The sequence below is a fragment of the Quercus robur genome, chromosome 5 (genome assembly GCF_932294415.1).
Source record: "Quercus robur chromosome 5, dhQueRobu3.1, whole genome shotgun sequence".
NCBI classification, from domain to species: Eukaryota; Viridiplantae; Streptophyta; class Magnoliopsida; order Fagales; family Fagaceae; genus Quercus; species Quercus robur.
This window is the reverse complement of record NC_065538.1, coordinates 86,840,283-86,855,190: the sequence shown is the minus strand read 5'-3', so window position 1 is coordinate 86,855,190 and position 14,908 is coordinate 86,840,283. Positions and strand designations below refer to the sequence as shown.

At 33.4% G+C, this 14,908-nt stretch overlaps 1 protein-coding gene across 1 annotated transcript; it reads right to left on the bottom strand.

Annotated features, from left to right (window-relative positions):
* Positions 1 to 6,321: 6,321 nt before the first annotated feature.
* LOC126728902 (receptor-like protein 14) lies at positions 6,322 to 13,176 on the bottom strand. Its single transcript, XM_050434655.1, has 3 exons — positions 12,915 to 13,176; positions 8,658 to 8,804; positions 6,322 to 8,507 (listed from the first exon to the last, which is right to left on the bottom strand). The coding sequence occupies exons 1-3, from the start codon at positions 13,174 to 13,176 to the stop codon at positions 6,322 to 6,324; spliced, it is 2,595 nt and encodes an 864-aa protein (XP_050290612.1).
* Between the last annotated feature and the right edge of the window lie 1,732 nt (positions 13,177 to 14,908).

The following is a 14,908-nucleotide window of genomic DNA, read 5'->3' as shown; positions in this document are numbered from 1 at the left end:
GTCAAAACCATGAATAATTTATTCTGAATTGAGGTAATGTTTTACGGTAAACTTTTATATTTATTAATATATATATATATATATATAATAACAGTAAACCCAAAATAGTACACCGGTATTGACTGGTACTGAAATATATGGTTTCATTAGTCAAATCGATACAGCCTCCGGTATAAGATTGACTTCCTTGATTAAAACACAAAATGGTAAATTTTCAGCCCATGAACTCCTATAATTAGGCAACTACTTAATATTGGCATGGATAAATTTGAATTGTAATATCTTTTTAGAAATTTAGATCCTAGTGGGAGAAAGTTTTAAATGAAAACGATTATTAATACGATTTAAAAAAATAAAAAAACTATGTGGAAATATAATTCTTGAGAATCTATCTAAGTTCGAAAATGCAATTAATGGTAACACAATTTAGGATATCATCGAACAAATAAATCCCAAAAGGCAAAGATCTATACTGTTTTGTACACGAAGCTTTGGCTTCAGAAACAGAGACCGAGAGAGAAAAAGAATAATAGTGAAGTTATGAAAAATAGAAGAGAAATATATGAGGCACATGAGTGAGCTTATAAACCAAAATTCATATATATCAAATGAGTATTTGCTAATGAATAGCCCTAGAGTTTCCAGGGGAAATAGAGTTTTAACTGTAGAGTTCTTGTGAATAGAGTTTTAACTAAAACAAAACATAACAAGGAAAATAAACCATAACTAGTTGTTTCTAAAACAGATGCTTTGGAGCCACCAAGAAACAAAATAAAACAAATCAAAACAATACATACTAGTTGTTTCATAAATTTGTAGTAAATAAATGAGACTATAATAAGGAAGAAATTTGAGGGGAAAAAAAAAAAAAAAAACTTATTGAGCATTTGAACTCACACTCACAGTCCATTATTCATAAGCATAGATATGAAGTTTGTTACAATAAGAGTTGCCAAATATTGAGAAAGCAGCCATAGCTAATTATACAAACAAGCAGATAACTTACTTAGAGTAAAGGCAACAAAAAAATAACAAGAATACATGCAATCCTCAACCAAATTGTAGCACCACAGTTGCCAACGAGAGTTGATGTAAAGAATAACTCCCAGGAAGAATATGATGTAAGTTACCAAAAAGCTAGCAAAGAAGACCGCTTGATCTACTACTTTATGACATTTCTCATCACTTACATCTAAGGATTGTGTTGGTGTTGGGGGTTAATCTTTTGTACTGGTGCAACTTTTTTCCAGTGGCAGTCCACAAAGAAATGGATTTCCTTCATAATCACTCGCACTAAATGTCTCAAATTGTGCTTTCATATCTGGGGTCCTACTTGATAAGTTGTTATAAGCAACACTGAACACTGCTAGAAAGGTAAGCTCAATCAATTGTGAAGGGATTTTGCCAATCAAACTATTGTGAGAAAGATCCAAGCTCTCTAATTCAGTCAAGTTTGACAATGTCTTCAGAATGGTACCTGTCAACTGATTGTGAGACAAGTTTAGTGCATGAATTTCTTGTAGTTGTCCAAGTTCAAGTGGGATTGCATTTGTTAGGTTGTTACAAGATAAATCCAAACCCGACATGTAATTAAGAATGTTTCCCGTGTAAGAGCTATTCCTATATTTTGTAACAATGTTAACTTCATCTTGTTCGCCGTATTCTTCCAATTGTCCATTATCACTACCACCAGTTTGTGTTGAAAAAGCTAAATCAAAAGGAGTGAAAGCAGTGACTAAATATTGAAAGCAATAAGGTATTGTCCCAAAAAAGAAGTTTCTAGACAGATCCATTATGCTTATTTGTGTAAGTTGACACAACTGAGTTGGAAAAGTGCCACTCAGACAATTTCCTCTGAGTGACAAAATTCTTAAGCTAGAAGCCGCATTAGCAATTGCACTAGGAATACTGCCTGACAACCTATTGTCACTGACATCCAATGTCAGCAAAAGCTCTGAAATATTGAAAAATTCATTTGGTATTGATCCTGAAAAGTTGTTATCTTCCAAATGTAAATGATGTATACTACTGCTTGACCACAAAGGTAAAGATCCCGAGAGAAAGTTATGAGAAAGGTCCAAGAAAAAAACATCAAATTTTCCACATGGAATTTGACCTTCAAATTAATTATTTCGCAAAAACAGAGTGGAAACACTTGTTTGGTTGCATATCCAAGTAGGAATCTTACCGGACATGTTGTTGTTGCTCACATCCAATAAAGCAAGAAACACCGAATTGGGTAATTCATTTGACATTGCTCCGGAGAATTGATTATGATTTATTTTCAAAAGAAATAGCTCAGTTAAGTTAAACAAAGATAACCAATCAAAATGACCACTAAAATTATTATTGGATAATACCAAGGATGATAGTCTCGAGCAACCTGCAAGTAATTCCTTTGGTACTTGCCCAGAGAAGTTTAAGGACGCATCGAATGTGCCCAAGAGACTCATATTACCACTTGAGGATGGGAGAGAGCTTGTGAAAGAATTATTGGATAACTTTAGATGAAATATGTTTGGTAGGATCTCCCCAGTATTTTCTTGAAGCTTTCCAATGAGCTGATTGTTTTACATATCCATCCAATAAGTGTTAAGACAGAGCAGCAAATGAACATGACCCGAGAAAGAATTATCGCTAAGAGTGACATATTCTAGCTTCATATTGTTTTCAAACTGTTAGGCTCTAAGAAATTAGGAACTAATGTATTAGAATTTCAATTTGTATTATGTTAGCAAACCATGATCAAAACATAGAGTCTAGGTTTAGGCTTGCTAAAAGTATGTTTATTTGTAAAATTGGAATCGAGTGATTGCAGAATTTATTGGACTAAATCTGCAATGCTCGATCGATCGAAAATTAAACTCAATCGATCAAACCACGTGCAGATTTATTTTTCTGCAGAGTTCCAGTTCAGCCCAAACTCTACTTAAACGTATTAGGGTTCAAGTAAAACTCTCCTATATATAAGGGAAACCCTAGAACGTTTTTCAAAGTTGTTTTTAGAGAGATTAGAGTGCCTCTTGTGCCTCTTTTTATTTTTAGGGTTTTGTACCCAAAGGCTCTCTAAAGGTTGCTCATATTTGCGGTTTGTGTAAATCTCTTGTGAGATCTAGAGGAGTTTTCCTTTACACAAACTTAGGGTTTTCAAGGAGGAGATATTTTCTACACCTTGATGATCAATTCAGTTGCTACCATTAAAGCTTAAAGACTACACAAGCGGGTGTGCTTGTAGCTGGTGGGAATCCAAGAAAGAAGGAGTCCGTGGATTCGGAACTTGCACGTGGTCATGTCAGTAAGTTCTACTGGTTGGTAGCATTAGGAAGTCGAGCGGGGGTGCTTGTAAGTCCTTTTGTATGAATTTCAATTCTTTCAAGATAGTGGATTCAGGTTTACCTTGAGGATAGCTAGGTCAAATCCTCCCCAGGTTTTTACCGGTTTGATTTCCTGGGTGATCATATCATTGTCTTATTTATTTTACGCTGCTTTGCATGATTTGATCTTTATTATTGTGATAACCTAGACTTATTTAATTGGACTAAGTAACAACTTGGCTAATTACCTAGGTTTAATCAATTGTTTAAAGGGTCTAAAAACCAACACAAACAACCAACTAGGCAACCGTCCTTTCAACATATTGTTAGAGAGATCAAGTGATCTGAAGTTATATTGGTGAAAGAGAAATGTTGTAACTTTATTGGAGAGCTTGTTTAGATTACAGTTAGATATCACAAGGAAATCCAACTGAAACAAAGGTACCCAATCTGAACTTTCTGTTTCTATCTTGACATCCTTGTCATTGCATATGCATCAAACGAATTCAAACCTAGAATGATTAGCTAATGAGCCAAATGAGAAACCCTCATAAAGATTAAAACTGAGATCAATAAGCTTAAGGGATGTAAGTCTAGCCATCAAAGATGAAATGTTTCCTCTGAACTGGTTCTCATGGATATCTAACAGTTGAAGAGATGTCAAATTGTATAGGCAAGAAGGAAGGGTTCCTTCAAAATAATTCTTACTAAGATCTAACCCTTCAAGTTTCTTGAGTCCACATAAACCTGCCAAAAAAAAAAGTCCTTTTTTTCATTTATTTTTTAATTTTGTCAAAAAAAAAAAAATACTTACATCAAATTTGATTAAATACATACCTTGAGTTGGCATTTCTGGTCAAAAATAAATATTTGAGAGAAAATAATGCTCCTATGGAAGGAGGAACAATTCCAGTGAAGTCATTTTCACTCATATCTAAGAGCTCCAACCTACCCAAAGCTGTCCAATCTACAGAAAAAGAAAACCATTTGTGTTAAGAAATTTTTTGGAAGAATTCATGTGTGTTGTTAGATTCAAGTTGCATCACATGAAATATAATTTTTTTTTGAGAATCCATGAAAATATAGTTCTTTGTTATGTAGCATTGTATAACTTTTTATTAAATTAATATATATATATATATATATATTTTTTTTTTTTCTGAAATATAGGATCTTAACATGTTTGTCAAATTTATGTCTACAGGATTTTATTTACCATGTGATAATTAAACTTATGATCCATGCATGTCTGATTTTAAAAAGTGATTTTTTTTTTTTAAATTTCAACACCAATAATTGATGAGATAATTGTTAATCATTGATTATCTTAATATTTTATAATTGTAGATGGTATATAATATTAAACAATGTATTCAACCTCTGAATTTTTTAGAAAAGAATCTCATCAAATATGAAATTATTAAGCAGTGTAATTTGAAAATGACCACAGATATAGACATGTACCCAAAGCTAATGCAACCACAAAATTGACAACAACAACAAAAAAAGGTTAAGAAAATAAAGAAAAATTCATTACATTTTGGGAAGGAACCATTGAAATTATTTCCTCTTAAATTGAGGGCCTCCAAGCTTCTTGGATTAGCAAGATCTACAGCAATATGAATGTAACATATTTAGAAGAAACAGAGCATTATCTCAAAAAAAAAAAAGAAAAAAAAAAGAAACATAGTATTATTTCATAAAGGAAAATTTTTTGCTATTGGTGTGAAGATGAAGAAAAGCAAGATAATGGTCTACTTCATCAATGGGTAATTATATTTGTAATTTCCCAAAAGAGGTCCATGTGTATTTGTTTTTGGAAGACCAAACAACTTTAAGACACGCTATATTTGGTATACTAAATGGTAATCAAAATTGGAATAGTAATCCGTATTATTGAGAGTAGAAGGTGGATTTCTTCCTCTGACCGATCTAGCCTGGGGGATGATGACCAATCCATGGTGGAGCACCGTGAAATTCCAACGGGGGAAGAAATTCTTAATTCATTGGACAGCCACCGAGGAATTGATGGGGGTATTGGAGTATTGTGTGATTCTGATGCCGGGCAACGATCAAATGGCAAAAATGGCAAGGATGATTGGATGGAATTTGAGGGAGAAGACGAGACTGCTCCCTCCGTATGATGAATGCCCAACTCCAAATTATCATTTAGTCATGAATGTGATTGCTTGGAATTGTAGGGATGCACTGAAGGCTTCGTTTATTAAGCATGCTTCTGATTTGGCTAATAACCATAATCCGGCCATTATGATCATCATGGAGACTCGTATTGGCAATGAGAGAGCTAAGGAAATTATGGACAAGCTCCCTTTTGATGGAGCGATTCATATGGACACAATAGGCTATGCTGGTGGCCTCTGGCTCATGTGGAACACTGAGAAGGTGCATGTTACTTAGCTTGCCAAGTCTGAATAGGAAATCCATGTTTTGGTTAAGGTAATCTCTTCCAACCTTGATTATATTCTTACTGCCATTTATGCTAATCCTAGATTTCGTGAAAGATGTATTTTGTGGAATAATTTGAAAAATGTTGCTAACCTTCATGATAATCATTGGTTTATTGCTGGTGATTTCATTGAAATGCTTGTTGATGGGGATAAATTTGGGGGTAGGACTGTCAGTGCCAATCGGTCCTTAATGTTCAAAGAATAATGTCTTGATAGCTGTTATATGATTGATTTAATAGTTTCCCAAATTGGAACTCACTTAGATTGAAATCACTTCATTTAATTGTCATCCTTCTGACCATATTCGCAAAAGCCAAATGGAGGGTGAATAGACTTTGTATAGCGATAGTCGAATTCTCCCACTTTAATTAGAACTATATGTATATATATTTTTAGAAAGTAAATAGAACCATATTAATTAAAGGTTATACCATGAAAAAAAAATTATTGTGTACTTTAAATCACAGTCCATTATTCTAAATATTAGATATAAAGTTCGCTACAATAAGAGTTCCCAAATATTGAGAAAACAACAATAGTTAATTATACAAATGGACAGATAACTTACGCAAAGTAATGCTAGTTGAAATATAACAAAAATACATGAAATCCTCAACCAAATTGAAGCACCACAGTCGCCAATGAGGGTTGATATAAAGAACAGTAATAACTCCTAGGAAGAACATGATGTAAGTCACCGAAAAGCTAGTGAAGAAGACTGCTTGATCTACTTCATACCATTTCTCATCACTTGCATCTGAGGATTGTGTTGGCGTTGGAGATGGATTGTCTCTATTGGTGCAGTTTTTCACCAATGGTAGTCCACACAAAAGTGGATTTCCTTCATAGCTTCTTGCACTAAAAGTTCCAAATTGGGCTTTCATATCTAGGGTCCTACCTGATAAATTGTTATAAGCCACACTGAACACCGCCAAAAAGGTAAGCTTAATCAATTGTGGAGGGATACCTCCGCTCAACTTATTATGAGAAAGATCCAAGCTCTCTAGTAAAGCCAAGTTGGAGAATGTTTCCGGAATGGAACCCGTGAACTGATTGTGAGACAAGTTTAGTGCACGAATTCCTTGTAACTGTCCAAGTTCAGGTGGGATTACACCTGTTAGGTTGTTACAAGAAAAATCTAAACCAGACATGTGAAGAAGAATGCTACCTTTGTAAGAGCTAAGCCTATATTTAGTAACAAAGTTAACTTCAATGTCTTTTTTGTGACGTTCAAAACGTACACCATCGTAGACACCCTTAGGTCTGGAAGTGAAGGGCTCCACATCTCTTGAGAAAAAATCACCAAAATACAGAGTCTCGTTAGAGACAATGTGTCGAAAACAGTGAGGTAATGTCCCAGAAAAGAAGTTTCTAGAGAGATCCATTAAGCTTATATTGATCAGTTTGCATAACTGAGTTGGAATGGTGCCATTCAGACGATTTCCTCTCAGCAACAAAATTCTTAAGTAGGAAAGTTTACCGATTGCACTTGGAATGATTCCTGACAACTTATTGTCACTGATATCTAATGTCACAATCATTGAAATATTGAGAAAAGCTTCTGGTACTGATCCTGAAAATTTATTCTCTTTCAAATTTAAATATTGTAAAGCATTGCTTGACCACGCAGGTAAAGATCCCGAAAGAAAGTTATGAGAAAGGTCCAAAAAGCTAAATGAAGTTGTTTCACATACAATTTCACCTTCAAAATAATTATTTCCCAAAAAGAGAGTAGAAAAACGTGTTTGATTGCATATCCAAGTAGGAATCTTACCTGACATGTTGTTATTGCTAACATCCAAGAAGAAAGAATCAAAAGTTTGTGGGGAAAATTCATTTGACATAGTTCCTGAGAACGAATTGTCATTTATTATCAAAGCCTCTAACATAGTCAAGTTAAAATCAGTTGACAATAAATGGCCATCGAAATTATTATTAGATAAATCCATGATCATTAGCTCGGAGCAACCTGCTAATAACTTTTTTGGTACTTCTCCGAAGAAGTTGTTGAAGGAAACACTGAATGTGCTCAAAAGACTCATATTGCCAATTGAGGATGGGAGGGAACCACTGAGAGTATTATTGGATAACTTTAGACTCAATATATTTGGTAGCATATTCCCTATATTTCCTTGAAGCTGCCCATTGAGCTGATTGTTTGACACATCCATGCAATAAGTAAAGTTGAGACACAGCGGCAAATGAAAATTACCCGAGAGAGAGTTATCATGAAGACTGACATATTCCAGCCTTGTATTGTTTCCAACCAACCAACCAGGGAACTGTCCTTTTAACATACTGTAAGAGAGATCAAGTACTCTCAAGCTATGCTGGTGAAAGAGAAATGTTGGAATTTGATTGGAGAGCTTGTTGAGACTACAATTAGATATCACAAGGAATTCCAACTGAAATAAAGGTACCCAGTCTGAAGTTTCTGTTTCTATATTGACCATCTTCTCATCACACTTAAATTGAACGAATTCAAGCTTAGACAGATTAGCAAATGAGCTGAATGAGAAACCATCAAAAAGGTTATAACTGAGATCAATCTGCTTAAGGGATGTGAGCCCAGCTATCAAATGAGATGAAATGTTTCCTCTGAAAGAATTCTCGTAGAGATCTAACACTTGAAGAGATGTCAAATTGTATAGGCAAGAAGGCAGGGTTCCTTCAAAATTATTCCACCTAAGATTTAACTCTTCAAGTTTCCTGAGTTCACATAAACCTGCAAAAAGGAACCAATTTTTGCAGTTCTCAGCATTATAATATCTTATTTGTAAGAATACGTCAGGTCCAATCCTATAATTTATTAGTCTTTTTTCATTTGTTTTCATTTCACAAAGAATTATTTACATCAAATCAATTAAATACATACCTTGAGTTGGTAAAGAGCCATTAAGTTTATTTCCCTCCAAAACTAACGATTTGAGAGAAGATAATGCTCCTATAGAAGGAGGTACAATTCCAGTTAATTCATTGTAACTCAAATCTAATAGCTCCAAGGCATCCAAAGCAGCAAAATCTGCCGAAAAAGATAATCAATTGCACGGAGAAAATATCTTTGGCAAAATCATATATAGATATAAATGTGAGTTAGATTCGCATGTGCACCAAATTTTATGTCATTTATCAGTTCTATTGGATAAATATTTTAAAGTTGTCACTTATTTATATGTTCTTTAACATTTACACCAAATTTTATGTCAATTTGATTTATTTACCACGTAATTAATAAACTTAAGTTTTATATTTAACTATTGTGTAACTCGTGCATATGCATGGGTACAATTAAAAAAAATCACAATTACATACATAGATCAAATTATACCCTTTTTTTTAAAAGAGATTGAAATTATACATGGTATTACATTAGACCTTTTTTAAACCATAGATTTCTAAAATATGTGATGGTTTCTCATTATATATATATATATATATATATATACACATATACTCATCGATTTTTGCATCCAATAAGTCACTTGTCATTCATAAAAAAATAAAAAAAAAACCATTTGCCACAAAAATTAAAAAATTAGATGGACACATGGCGCCTAATTGGAATCTAATTGAAATCCTATTTTGAATCTAATTAGATTTGGACACTTCGAATTTTACAATCAATAATTCACTTAATACAAAAATTAAAAATTAGATAGGACGCATGACGCACAATTGGACCCCAATTGAAAGTCAATTTGGATTCTAATTTGATTTTCTTTTAGCTTTGGTGGTACAATTAAAAACAACACAATTACACATATATATAATACCTTGTTTATGTCATAGATACATACATGAGTTTTACTCTTTCTTTCTTATTTATTTAAGTCATAGACTAGTGTCTAGCCATATGCATATACACAAGTACAATTAAAAACAATCATAATTATACATTTTTTATGTAAAAGAGATTCAAATTATACATAGTATTATATTACATTTTTTTAAAATCATACATTTCTAGAGTATATAATGGTTTCTCATTATATATATATATATATACATATGTAAAAGAGATTCAAATTATACATAGTATTATATTACATTTTTTTTAAATCATACATTTCTAGAGTATATAATGGTTTCTCATTATATATATACATATATATATATATATATATATGATTTAGAATATAATTGGATATAAACTCTTTGGTTTTTTTACCCAATAATTCAATTGCTACAAAAAAATTTAAGAAATAAATGAACATGTGGCGGAAAATTAGATTTCAATTGAAATCCAAATAAAATCTTATTGGATTTGGACTCTTCAATTTTTATACTCAATAATTTAATTGGAAAAAAATTTAAAATTAAATGGGACACGTGACAAAAAATTGAGAATCCAATTAAAATCTAATTGAATTTTCTTGGATCTTTGGCTATTAATATGTACTAGCTTATAACCCTATGCAAATGCATGAATACACTTAAAGATATACAATAAGATGTATAATATAATTCATACACACACACACACACACACACATATATATATATAATTTAAATATTATTGATAGTCATTTTTATATTTTGTTAACTATTTAAAATTTTTTTAAGGATATTATTAGGTATAAATTGTAAGTTGTCCATTTTCTTTTTCAATTTTTTTTATTTAATTATTGTGAAGTGTTAGGACATATGTGAATCATTTTAAGAACATATGTTATTTAGAATTGATTAATCATTTGACAAAACACTCTTTACTTGTAATTGGGTAGATTTAGGATAGTTTAAGTCTTCAAGAAACATGTTGTTCAAGTCAAGAGTTAAAACCATGCAAATCTGTTCAAGAAACAAGTGAAGAAGTGTTGTATTTTAAAACTCGACAGCTAGCTCGATAGATGGCATCTATCAAGGTTTAAAAGGCAATTTTAGCCTGATGCTCGATAGCTACTCGATCAATAACCTATCTATCGAGATTTATGAAAATCAGTTTTTCAAATTTGATTTCACGCATATCCATGTGTATGTGTTTAGGCTTTCTTTTATTACAAACCTAAATATATATATAAGGATTATTTTAGAGGCTGTCATAAGATTGTTGCACTTGTTGTTGCAAGCATATTGTGATCGGAGACAATTTACCTTAGTTCATCTTTCTCTTGAAGAAGCCGCTACGTTTGTATGCCATAGGGTTTTGTAACCAAGGAGTTTCGTGATCTTCATCGTGTGGATGAACTGAAAAACTTTGTAGCCAACATCCTTCTCAAGTTGGTGTGTTAGTCACGTACTTGGACTCGTCAACACTGCGTGTCATATGGTTAATAGGGTGTATTTCAGACTCAGTACCAAGAAAACTCCCTATGAGTTATGGAAGGGAAGGAAACCAAATGTTAAGTATTTTAGAATCTTTGGAAGTACTTGTTTCATCCTCAAAGATAGAGAGAATGTGAGAAAATTTGACTCCTGAAATAATGAAGGAATATTTTTGAGATACTTCTCTACAAGTAAGGCTTATCGGGTATACAACAAGAGAACCAAGAAGGTGATGGAAACTGTCAATGTTGTTATCGATGAAGCTTTAGAGTCTGGTTCTAAAAAAATTAGTGAGGAAATCCCCAAAGAAATTCTTCCTCCCTAGCCTCAGGTTGTTCAAGAAATTGTTGATCAAGAGCCCGCATCTCTAAGTACTCCCAGCACTCCAAAGTGTTATAGAAGGTTCAGTAGACATACCTATCTCACCTGATTCTGAATCTCATGAAGAGAAATGACTCTCCTCCATGATTAAGTTGAACCATCATTCTGAAGTTATTGTGGGAAACATGAATGAACATACACTAAGGAAGCGTACAGTTAATAAATGTCTTGCTAACTTTGTGTAATATTCTTGTTATTTGTCGCAGGTTGAACCCACCAAGGTTGAGGAAGCTTTTCAGGATGAAAGCTTGGTTGATGCTATGCATGACGAACTACTTCAATTCAAAGGAATGATGTCTGGACTCTAGTACCTAGACTGGGAGGCGAGCACATCATTGACACAAAGTGGATATTCTACAATAAGACTGATGAGGTGGGTAATGTGATCCATAACAAAGCTCATCTTGTGGCTCAAGGATACTCTCAAATGGAAGGAGTAAACTATGATGAGACATTTGCTCCAGTAGCTCGTATGGAGTCTATCAAGATTCTCTTTGCCCTGGCATGTCACTTGAAATTCAAGTTTTACCAAATGGATGTAAAGATTGCTTTCTTGAAAGGGTTCCTTAAAGTACTTGTTTATGTGGCTCAACCAAAAGGATTCATTGATCCATACTTTCTGGACCATGTGTTGTACCCCAAGAATGCATTCTATGATTTAAAGCAAGCCCCTAGAGCTTGGCATTATCGGCTCACACAATACTTGGTATGACATGGGTTCATAAGGAAAAGTTGATCAAACTTTCTTCATCAAAAGGGAAGACGGCGAGTTGATAGTTGCTCAAGTCTATGTTAATAATATCATGTTAATGATAATCTTGCTCATAGTTTCTCCAAACTCATGCAGGTCGAGTTCGAGATGAGCATGATTGGAGAGTTGAATCACTTCTTTAGGTTGCAGATCTGTCAGCAAGAGTTTGGTATATTCATATCTCAATCTAAATATACTAAAAATCTTGTGGAAAAGTTTGGTTTGGAATCTACTAGTTCTGTTAGAACCCCTATAAGCCCAAATGTTAAACTCACTATTGATTTATTGGGAAAGAATGTTGATTCGTCTCTATATAGAAGCATGATAGGTAAACTTCTTTACCTTACTGCTAGTAGACCTGACATTAGTTACAGTGTGGGTGTGTGTGTGCTAGATATCACGCTAATCCCAAAGAGTCTTATATGATTGCTTTGAAAAGAATCATAAAGTATGTCAAAACTATTGCCAATTTTGGTGTGTGGTATAACAATGACACAAATGATGTCTTAGTTGGGTATTCTGACGCAGACTGGGCTGGGATTGCTGATGATCAAAAGAGTACTTCGGCTAGTTGTTTTTATGTGAGTAATAATCTTGTCTCTTAGATAAGCAAAAAGCAAAATTCCATCTCATTATCCATTGTAGAGGTTGAAAACATCGCTTCCAGTACTGTTGCACCCAACTTCTATGGATGCAAAAACTTCTCTTTGATTATGGTATTCGTTAAGAACATCTTACCATCTATTGTGACAATACCAGTGCCATCAACATCTCTAAAAATCCTGTTTAACATTCTCGAACTAAACACATAGAGATTCAACATCACTTCATTCGTGAGCTTGTTGAAGATGATAATCTCACTCTTGAATTCATTCACATTGATGATCAGAAGGCTGATTTGTTCACCAAACCTCTTGATAGCAAACGGTTTGAATTCCTTCATCAAAACATCGGTGTTCTCTCCATAGATTGATCTTCTCTTCTCCTCTTCCTTCCTCATGCATTTGCATCTAGTTTTATGTTTTACTTTGTTTAACATGTTTTTGTTTGTTTATTTTCAGTTTTGCTTTATTAATTTTTTTGTTATAAAAATAATATTTTTTTAAAAAAAATCAGAAAAATACAAAACAGTGTGTTTTGTGTACATTGATACTTGTGTACCTTGGATGACCATTGAAATAAAGTTTTCTAAACTTTGTATCTTTTGTAAATTAGATGAGTATCTCTATGCACAACTAAGCAAGTAAGCTTTGTGGCTCGTGTTTGTGATGAGTAAGATTAAGTAATCTTTTGTGCTTAACACTCTTATCACTCTTTTTGACAAGAAGGAGTAGAAAATCCTAAGAGAAATGCATAAATAACCATCTCACCACTATTGCCCACCAATCGGGAAATGACATTTGTATGCTTCGGCATTGCAAAAGTGCAATGTCAATGACATCTGTATGCTTCAGCATAACAAAAGTACAATGTCAAAAACTTAACATCATTGAGTATTTCTTCTCTCTTTCTTATATGCCCATGCATGGTATGCTTAAAAGAAAATATGCAAAGAAAAATAAAAGCAAAAAGAATCAAAATGTTTTATATATGATTGCAAGCATGTCTTCTAGGACATGTGGGAGTTATAGGATGTACCTTGAAAGTGATAGTCCCTATCAAGCAGTTATGATTGTGTGGGAGTTAAATTGATTTTCTCATATCTCAAATTATCATAACATGTAGACACTTATGCAATTTTGCGATATTTTTAACACACAACACGCAATATTCTTTGCTACATTTGATACATGTATAGGTACAATGTGATTTGGCCGTCACAAGGGATACATGTGTTAATGTATGCTCACTAAACTGTCTTGACTTGTTTTTAAACTATAATATTGGTTAGACTTATTTAATGTGTGTGTGTGTGTGTGTATGTGTGTGTTTTGGATCTAAATGCTTGTCATTTTTCTTTTTAAGAGATGTTTTCGAGAGCTTAAAATGTTGATTGGATTCTTGGTTGAGTAGCATGCTTGATTGCATTTATTTCTATATTTTTCTCTTCTTTGAAAAACTGTTTCTGCGCATCTAGATTGCTTCTCAATACCTCTCGACAGCTAAGCTATTTATCAAGCCTCTTGACCTTCTTTTTCGATAGAAGTTAACGCAATCTCGATCCATCGACATTTTTGAGAATTTGTCTCGATAGCTTCTCGACAGATTCTTGATCCATTGAGAAAGTTTATGTCTTCTCGATAGATGTTTGATAGCTTCCCGATCCATCGAGGTCACTTTGCTGTGGATAGCTTTCAATAGCACCTCGACAGCTTCATCTGTCGAGATTTAGCGCTTGATAGCTTCATCTCTCATTTTCTCCAATCTCTCTCGATAGTTTTTGACCCTTCACCTCCCAAAACACTTTTCTCTATCTCTAAACCTCTTACCCAGTGGATCTTTGGCCTAGATTGATCTTCCCATCTCTGGTATGATTTTGTTTTCCCTCTTTTTCTTGCATTTCATTCATATAGATCTAGGTTTTTAGGTTTTTGAAAAATTTTGGGGTTTTTCAAAATTGATGAGGTTTTTACAAAATTTTTGGGTTGGTTTCTGCATAAATGATCCTGTATGTTCATGCATTGCATCATATTTGCATTTTAACAATGTTTCATGCATTATAGATGTGTGTTCTATATGTTGAAATCATGTATGCTGGTAGGATTGGATTGGGCTGAGCTCATGATGTATTT